The 8,720-nt window shown below is 38.0% G+C and overlaps 1 protein-coding gene and 1 pseudogene across 2 annotated transcripts; one reads left to right on the top strand and one right to left on the bottom strand.

Annotated features, from left to right (window-relative positions):
- Window positions 1-2,517: 2,517 nt before the first annotated feature.
- On the top strand, window positions 2,518-5,159 carry LOC112737020 (phosphoenolpyruvate carboxylase 2). 2 transcript variants are annotated; one of them, XM_025786716.3, is made up of 4 exons: window positions 2,518-2,886; window positions 3,110-3,344; window positions 4,198-4,592; window positions 4,758-5,159. In XM_025786716.3, exons 3-4 carry the CDS (start codon window positions 4,273-4,275, stop codon window positions 4,774-4,776), a joined length of 339 nt encoding a protein of 112 aa, XP_025642501.1. In that variant the 5' UTR covers window positions 2,518-2,886; window positions 3,110-3,344; window positions 4,198-4,272; the 3' UTR covers window positions 4,777-5,159. The 2 variants fall into 2 exon arrangements, with proteins under 2 accessions (XP_025642501.1, XP_072069238.1); XM_072213137.1 differs by lacking the exons at window positions 2,518-2,886; window positions 3,110-3,344 and having other exon boundaries at window positions 3,987-4,592.
- Window positions 5,160-7,114: 1,955 nt separating this feature from the next.
- Window positions 7,115-8,647, bottom strand: LOC112737019 (3-ketoacyl-CoA synthase 4-like; annotated as a pseudogene).
- Between the last annotated feature and the right edge of the window lie 73 nt (window positions 8,648-8,720).

The raw sequence follows: 8,720 nt of genomic DNA, 5'->3' as shown, positions 1-8,720 counted from the left end.
GTTGGGGGGGAGGGGTTAGGCATTTTTAGGGTTTTTTTCGAACCGGTTCGGTTAGGGTTTTGAGAGTAAAAAAAACCGAACCGAACCGCACAAAAAACAGCAAAATGAGTTTTTTTGGTTTTCAATTTTTTGGTTTTTTCAGTTCGGTTTGGCGGTTTAGTTCGGTTCAGATCGGTTTTGAACACCTCTAGTCAAGACCCTGAGAGAACTTTGCCTCCTAAGCCATGTTGGAAACTTAGGACCTACTCCACAGAATAAAAGGCATTTCACAAGTTGAATTACATCAGTAGAATTTAAACCAGAATAACTTCATCAAACTCTTATAAACTGATAAACAAAACTAGTCATTTACCATCCAAAGGAAATGCTCAAGCAGGGTTAATATGTATTGATTCTGAATCTATCTAATTATGATCAAATCAATCATAATGTCAAAATGGCATAATAATAAGCACCACTAGTGGAAAAATCATAAAACATAGAAGTAATAATGATGGTCAAGAAAATCCACCCTTAAAAATAATAATACTTATATCTCTAGTCAAATGGATACATTAAATAATTCGGCAAACAAATACCAACACAAACGTAAACAAAATATAATGTCGTATGTCACTAGACGGCTCATATGCCCACAAGAAAATAATAAAAACAAAAATAATAATAAATATCCTATGTTGTAAATCTAATCATCACGATGGTGATTATCATACAGCTTATTAAGATTTTCAATGGCATTTTCTTTGACCCTATCTCTGATCACATTATAATTCTTTAACACGAGTGAGACTGCAATCTTCATGCGAACCCCATCATCCACCTAATAAAATTTGAATAATTACACATTAGGCTTAACTACCTAAATATAAAAGAAAGAACGAAGGAAAAGATTAGTGCATAACATTACCTTTATGTTAAAATGATCATCTTCAAAACAAGCTATCATCCAACTTGCAACCCACACACCCGCATCACTCCTACATATCGAGGAAGCTATATTAGAGTATTATATAATTGCATAAATTTCATATCAATAACTACTAATTATACGATCTTACGATCCAGCTTCGAGGGTCGGAAGGCCTTCTGGCTCTTCAAATTCAAATTGTGAAGAAATCAGAGTTGGAGTGGTCTCAAAGTCATAGAATGAACGATCTTCCAATACCTCGTCCAAATAAATGGCCTGTTTATGTCTATGTTAGAGTTTGCTTTTTTAGTCATATATGTAGATAATTAACAAAAAAAAGGAAAATATAGTTACCAATTTCAAGGATGTCCTCTTTCGCTTGAACTGTTTCTCAGTGGGTAATGGGTCTAGCAAAATTATTTGTCTTTTAACACGATCAATCACTACGAGGTACCAGTGTTCATGGCCTTCGTCAGTAATTTCAGATATAGGGATAAAGACCTAATCAAGAGAAAGTCATTTTAGGTATTAAAATTATTTTATGCCAATATTTGCTAATATGAATTTAAAATGATTGGGAACTTACTCTTTTTAAGCAGTCAACTTTGTCCAAATAAACATATGTGATACAAAAAATCGGTTCGGACCGGCCGGTTGAACCATGAACCGCTACAAAAAACAACTCGGACAAATGTATAGGTTTCTGATCGACAACTCATATTAGATCCAGTTCTGTTTTATTGGAATTGTTAGAATAAATAAACCAAACCCAAGTAAATTAATTTGATTTGATTCTTCTTTGTTTCCGAAGTAACTCTCATCAACTAGCACTATTATGGTGTAAACCTTTAGGACTTATATTTAGTTATACTTATATACTAATATATACTTATATTATATATTATATAGTTTCTCGACCTACTCTTTCGTATAACGAATGAAATAACATAAATCCCATAACTTAACTGGTACCTATTCCGACTTGTTAGGATTATCTTCCAAATCGTCCACACTAACAATCCATCCCTCTCCTCCAAAAACCCCCAATTTCAAAAACCACAATTGAACCGTTGAACCGGCCAAGAACTGGTCGGTCAAACCGAACCGTCACCTGGCCGAATTTTTGGAATAAGGGAAAAACGCAAAGTTCTGAAAACGGTTCGAATTGACTGGTCAAACCGGTCTATTCGTGAATCGAGGGGAAAAGCGGTTCGGACCAAGATTTTGAAAACCTGTTCGAACTGGTCGGTCGAACCGTGAACCGGTACAAAAACGAGTCGGTCATATATCAAAACCGAAAGATTCAGAAACCGTTGTTGGACTGTCGAACCGGTCGAGAATCAGTCGGTCGAACCGAACCGAGACCCGACCGGTTTTCTAAAATTTGCTCAAAACGGTGCCGTTGGTTAGAGGAACCCTAACCAGTAGTAGTGTTCAAAACCGACTCGGACCAAACTAAATCGATCAACTGAACCGAAAAAACCGAAAATTAAAAACCGATTCTGATAATGAAAACCCCAACCGAACCGAACCGAACCGGTCAGGTAGAAAACCAAAAAAAAAAACCAAACCCCCCCTCCCCCAAAATGAACGAAACCTAAACCTAACCCAGTAACCCCCATTCGGCCATTCCCCGAAGCCCCACTCCCAAACGAACCCTAGCCCCTCTCTCCCTACTCCCTAGGTCTCACAGCCTCGCTCTCTGCAACTCCCATCGCCGGTGAGAGACCTCCTCCCACCACCTCGCAGCCACCGCCACCTTCCTCCCAGCGCAGCCCTTCCACTGCTCCCACCCAGGACCTCCTCGCGGACAGAGCAGCCCAGCACTGCAGCACACAGCCAGCGCCCAGCGCCCAGCAGGTCGGCACCACGCTTGCAAGTCGCACCCACCACCACTCTCAGTCCCTCGCAACTCGCAAATCGCACCCAGCAGGCCAGGACCACCCACTCACCCAGGACCGCTCGATAGCCTATTGCAAGTAAAGAACACGATTTGCTATTATATATAAAGTTCTTATATTCTTTCTTATTAGCATGTTTTCCAATGCCATCTACTTTGGTTCTAACTTGGCATAATGTGATAATTGAAATGTTAGACCAACGTAGTTCTGATTATTGCTTTTCTGTTCTCTCGCGAACATAAGGGAACTATATGCTTTTCTGATTATTGCTTTTTCTGTTCTCTGAACGAACACACTGAAGAACGCAGAGATGACAGAACAGAACTCGAACGCAGCTTGGAGGAAGCACCGAAGCAGCCATCTCTCGTCGCCGTTCCTCAACGTCCAGCCACCGTCGCCGGCCTCGCCTTCTGCCTCCGTCGCGCAGCCACTGTCTCGACGGTGCCAGTTCTGTTCCATCGCGTCAGCCCTTCCGTCGTGCCCTGTTCCTTTCTTGCTACTGATCTGCTCTGCTCTGTTCTGGCATTTAGTTCTAGGTATTAATTTTTTTAAACTATAATTGTTGAATAATTCTTGTTACTTGTTAGTTAATCTGTGAACCTTGCTGTTGTTACTGGTTGAATAATTGCTGAATAATTGTTGTTAGTTAATCTGTGGACTTGTTACTGAATTGAATAATTGTTGAATAATTTTGACTGTTGGAGACTTGAGATCACTGGGTTGGAGTGAGTTGCTGTGGTTTACTGTGATTTTGTAATTGGATTGTATTGTGATATTGTTGTGATATTGCTGTGGTTTATTATTATTTTTGTTTTTATTATTTTCTTGGTCTTGTGGGCATATGAGCCGTCTAGTGACATACGAGTATACGACATTATATTTTGTTTACGTTTGTGTTAGTATTTGTTTGCCGGATTATTTAATGTCTCCATTTGACTATGTATGAATTTATACTCTTTTGGAGATTGAAATTTAGTTCTTTTATACTCTTTTGGCCTTAGTGTGTTGCATGTCAGTGGTTTTTCTTCAATTGTAGCAATTGGAATGCAACAGAAACGTTAATCTAGAACCAGGGGGCTTCACTCTTTTTTATTTTGTTTTAGAGCCATAAGTAAATGCAAACTCTTAAGTAAATAAATTCAGGTCCACTTTGATATGATGCACAAAATCTGTATGGCTTTTTTTCTTTCCTGGTAATATTTTGATCTATTGACTCTAGAAAAGAGGGGAGAAGTTTAATATGCACAAGTACTCTCAAACATGTTACATACTAAGGATTGGCACTGACTCAAAAAGAGGAACCCAATATTCCGCTTTGTTCTGTAATTTTTTCTTTCTTTGTTATTTTCCTGTTGTGCCCTATAGTTTAAACAATTTGATGCTTAATAGGATCAAGATTGTTATGAGCTTTCAGCTGAGTATGAAAGGAAGCATAAGACTGAGAAGTTGGAGGAACTTGGGAATATGCTAACTGGTCTTGATGCTGGGGATTCTATTGTCATTGCCAAATCATTTTCCCACATGCTTAATTTGGCTAACTTGGCAGAAGAAGTTCAAATTGCCTACCGAAGAAGGATTAAGCTATTAAAGAAGGGCGATTTTGCTGATGAGAACTCTGCCATCACTGAACCTGACATTGAAGAAACCTTCAAGAGGCTTGTGACTGAACTGAAAAAGTCCCCACAGGAAGTGTTTGATGCTTTGAAGAAGCAAACTGTAGATTTGGTCATAACTGCTCATCCCACTCAGTCCGTTCGTCGATCTCTGCTGCAAAAGCATGGAAGGTTTGTCACTGGACTCAGGAATAATTATAGTCCATTAACTACGAATTTATTGTTCCATTTGCTTTTACTAGATCTCAATTACCATCTCCTTTGCAATTATATATAAACAGATCTCATAGAGTAATAGATCCAGGAAGCCTGCTTATTTTTTGTTTGCTTGAACAGGGCTGGAAGGATACCATAGTCAAGCAAGATCAGTCTCATGAGAACCAATCAGATATGAGAACCAATAAGATCAGTCTTATTTTTTGTTTGCTTGAACAGGGCTGGAAGGATACCATTGCTATTTTTTAAGGCCTTTAGGCATATCTATCTAGAGTGGAAGCATGTTATGACATTTCCTTTTTTTTTCTATCTTTTAGGTGATTATTCTTTACGTGAGAACTAGTTCAGGAACACAATTATCTAATATATTATTCTTTATTATTAAAGTTTAAGGGGCAGAACATCTTTTAGTTAATAATATCTGTTACATAGTGCTAAAACTATGTGGTTCAATGATTGTGAACTAGTAGCATATATGTGTTTTAAATTGGGAGGAATCCAATGATTGTATTTATTTCTTCATTTTACTACCTAGTCAGTCCCTTTTTTTTAATAGTATGTTGTGGCTGTTCTTGGATTGATCATGTCAATGAACGGTGGGTGATCATTATTCAATGAGATGTATGGAGAGCCATTAGAAACCCCTTTTAAAGTTGTAACGGTGGGTGATCATTCTTGGAAGGTGCATATTGTATATTTCTAATGTCAAAGTTGCATTCATATCCCTTGAACTTTGTCACTGTTCAAAGGGGATTGGGTTGTTTTTCATTTTCAGTGGTTATCAGAGTAATTTGGTAGACAGATAGAGAGATATGGAGAGCCAAAAGGAGGATGAATGCCATGGTAGATAATGCATATTTTTTGTTGCTTGTTTTGGATAGAAACAAGCCACCATTTTTCCCCTCCCACTTGTAATTGATTTTTGATTTGTTTAACCCATTGTCTCTGTTCCTATCTTAGAATATAAATTCATTTGTTATCCAACACTAGAGTTAATGTTAGGGAGTCAACGGTTGATATGCTAACAAAATTGATGACTATATGGAAAGCAAAATGGTGTCATTGTTGTGAGTCAGATTAATATAGTAATTTCACTTGCAAGTAATTGCAATAAGATCATAATTTTTCTGTTCAACGGTTGATATGCTAACAAAATGAAACCTGTAATCTATCATTCACTGTCTTACTTGTATATATAAAGAATTAAACTCAACACTGCTTCCAGGTACATGCTCTTGATATACTTTGAAATGTGCATGTTGCACCACTCAATTGTTGTTTTCTTTCTTCTTTCATGTATATACTTTGTTCATTTTCAGAGGATGCAATCATGATTACAACTTAACAATTGCTTGTAACATTCCTTGATTTGATTCCTTGTACATTAATATCCACAATGAAATTTATAAATTGCATAAGTGAAGTCTATGTAACCTTTATCAATGAGTAGAAACGTTGTAACAAGGCCATTGATGCTAAATATTCAGTGTTTTATATGAAAATAATAGTAACAAAACATAGCTGAAGAATAAAAAAATGCTAATGCCATAACTTTCCAACACCAGAATTCTTCGTAAGAGATCTAACTATTCTTACAGTTAATATTTGACCACAAAACTTCTTTCACTTTCTTTCAACAAATGACAAGAAATTCAATGGAAAAATGAATTGTTCTAGAACAAAATCAGAGAGTTACATTTATTACATAAATAAAAAACCAGGATTAAAAGGGATTAGGAATAGACTGTAATAAAATGCGAGTCAATCAGAAAATGGTTTGGACAAACTTTGCAGATTGAGCTCTTGCTTTCAGAGTATCCTCCTTTGATCTCGCCTCCTGTATCTTACTCTCCAAAAGCTACAGGCAATTAACAAAGCAAAAATGGGATAAACTTACATCACTAGTTATAACAAAAAATTCCTGCACTATAATTAAAATAGTCCAACCATTTTCAACAGCTTATAGGATTCTGGGAAGATGCAATTTCTTACAAAAACAAAGTTACTGGCACACTATAAATTTTGGTTTCCAAGCATACCAAAAACAAAGCTGCTGCTCTTTTTCTTTAAAAAAAAAAAAACACAAACAAAACATAAAAAAACTGGAAGGGCAGAACAAAGTTTGTTTCTAAGCATAAGCATAGTCCAGAAGGAAACAAGAATTAATTTTAGCACAAGAAGATATCCCAGAACTTGTTACCTCAGGAACAGAGACAGGTTTTCTTCCAGTTGGCACAACACAAAAAATTACCAGAAGGGAAAACGATGCCTAACTTAGCAAAATGTTTGATGACTACAGTGATTAACCAAACTTAGTAGCATCTCATACATGATAGCAAGGCAAAGCAAAAGTCATTATATTGCTGATATAAATCTAGCGTTAGTCTTTATGCAACCAAGTGAAATAAAGGATTCAGTGACAAATACATAAATATTAATTTAAGGATTAAGTAACTAAAACAGAAGCATTAGAATAATTAAAAATAACAACAAAAATAGGCTTCTAAAGTGATGATTGAACAGCTGAGACATTATCTATTATCTCCTTGAATAGGATTGATTATTGGCTTATGCTATGTGTACCAGAGAGAGTAGCAGAAATTAAAGCTATGTAACAACCTGCACTGGATACCTATGAATGCAATCTTCCCAAGGAGACTTGGGTGAAGCCTTGACATGCCTAAGTGCCTGCCACACTGCCCTGTTACACTTAAATCCACTTCCAAATGCAATCTGCCACACCCTATTCCCCTTCCTCATTCTTCCTCAACATGCATAGGCAGAAGCTGAAGATTCTTCTCAAGCTCATTAATCACAGCTCTCCCATCAGCATGAATGCATAAATGATCAAATGCAAGCTTGAAATCAGGTATATAAGGCTTCACTTTTGCATTCAGAAGCTTCAACCAAAGTAGCAAAGAACAGAAGCTGTTCACTTATTGGAAGAACAAGAGACCCCAAAGTTGTGATGTTAGTCTTCAAAGCCCCACCAGCAATAGCCATAAGATCCTTTGAGAGAGAAACACCAGTTTTGCCATCATCATCTTGTTCTTGATACACACACCTGAAAGCTTTATCATCAGCACCCTTATGAGTCCTCACAACATGAACAAGCTTGTACTTTGCTCTTCTCTTAACAGAGCCTTTGTTGGACAACAAAACAGCAGAACCACCAACACGGAAAAAACAATTTGGGATCAGCATAGATTTCTTGTTCCCAAAGTACCAATTCTGAGTAATGTTCTCAGTGTTAACAACAACAGCATAAGTGTTCCTATGAACTTGAAGCATGTCCTTGGCAAGATCAATGGCTATAACTCCTGCACTACAACCCATACCACCCAAATTGAAGCTTCTAATGTTACCCCTAAGCTTGTACTTGTTCACAATCATTGCAGAAAGTGAAGGAGTTGGGTTAAACAAACTGCAATTCACAACAAGAACACCAATATCCTTAGGCTTAATCTTTGTATTAGCAAAGAGATTATCCAAAGCACCAAACATAACATTCTCAGATTCTTCTCTTGCAGCAGCCATGGAAGGAGTTGGAGGGATATGATGCATGGCTTCGAGTACATACTGACCGTCGAAGTCTAAGGTTTTGTTCTTGGTTGAGCTTCTGCTCTCTGAACTCGAAGGAAGAAAACTGGAATGGAGATGGGTTTTTCTACTGAGCAGTCTGAGCAGTCTGAGAAGAGGGGGGCAGAATTGTGATGGAGACAGAGGCCAGGCAACGAACACAACTCTGAAGACGGTGGTGGGTTGGAAGAATCTGCGACGACCAGACGAAGACGATGGTGACTGAGCGCCCGACGGACGGCGGCAGGATCGCGATGGAGCAGATGAATACCAGGAACTGACGCGCCGAGGTCGAGGAAGAAGAAGCTGCGATTCTTGAAGGAGGAAGAAGCACGGACGACCAGACGACGATGGTAGTGCCTGAGAGCGACGGACGGCGGCAGTCCTTGCGGCGGTGGTGGAGAAGCTAGGGTTTAGGGGAGAAGCTGTTATAGGGGTATTCAAAGGGTATTTTTGTCTAATTAAATAAATGAAGGATATTTAAGTCTTTTCATTAAAATTAAA

This window comes from Arachis hypogaea, chromosome 13, assembly GCF_003086295.3.
Source record: "Arachis hypogaea cultivar Tifrunner chromosome 13, arahy.Tifrunner.gnm2.J5K5, whole genome shotgun sequence".
Classification (NCBI taxonomy): Eukaryota; Viridiplantae; Streptophyta; class Magnoliopsida; order Fabales; family Fabaceae; genus Arachis; species Arachis hypogaea.
The sequence above is the reverse complement of the archived record's forward strand: the minus strand, read 5'-3'. Positions and strand labels throughout refer to the sequence as shown.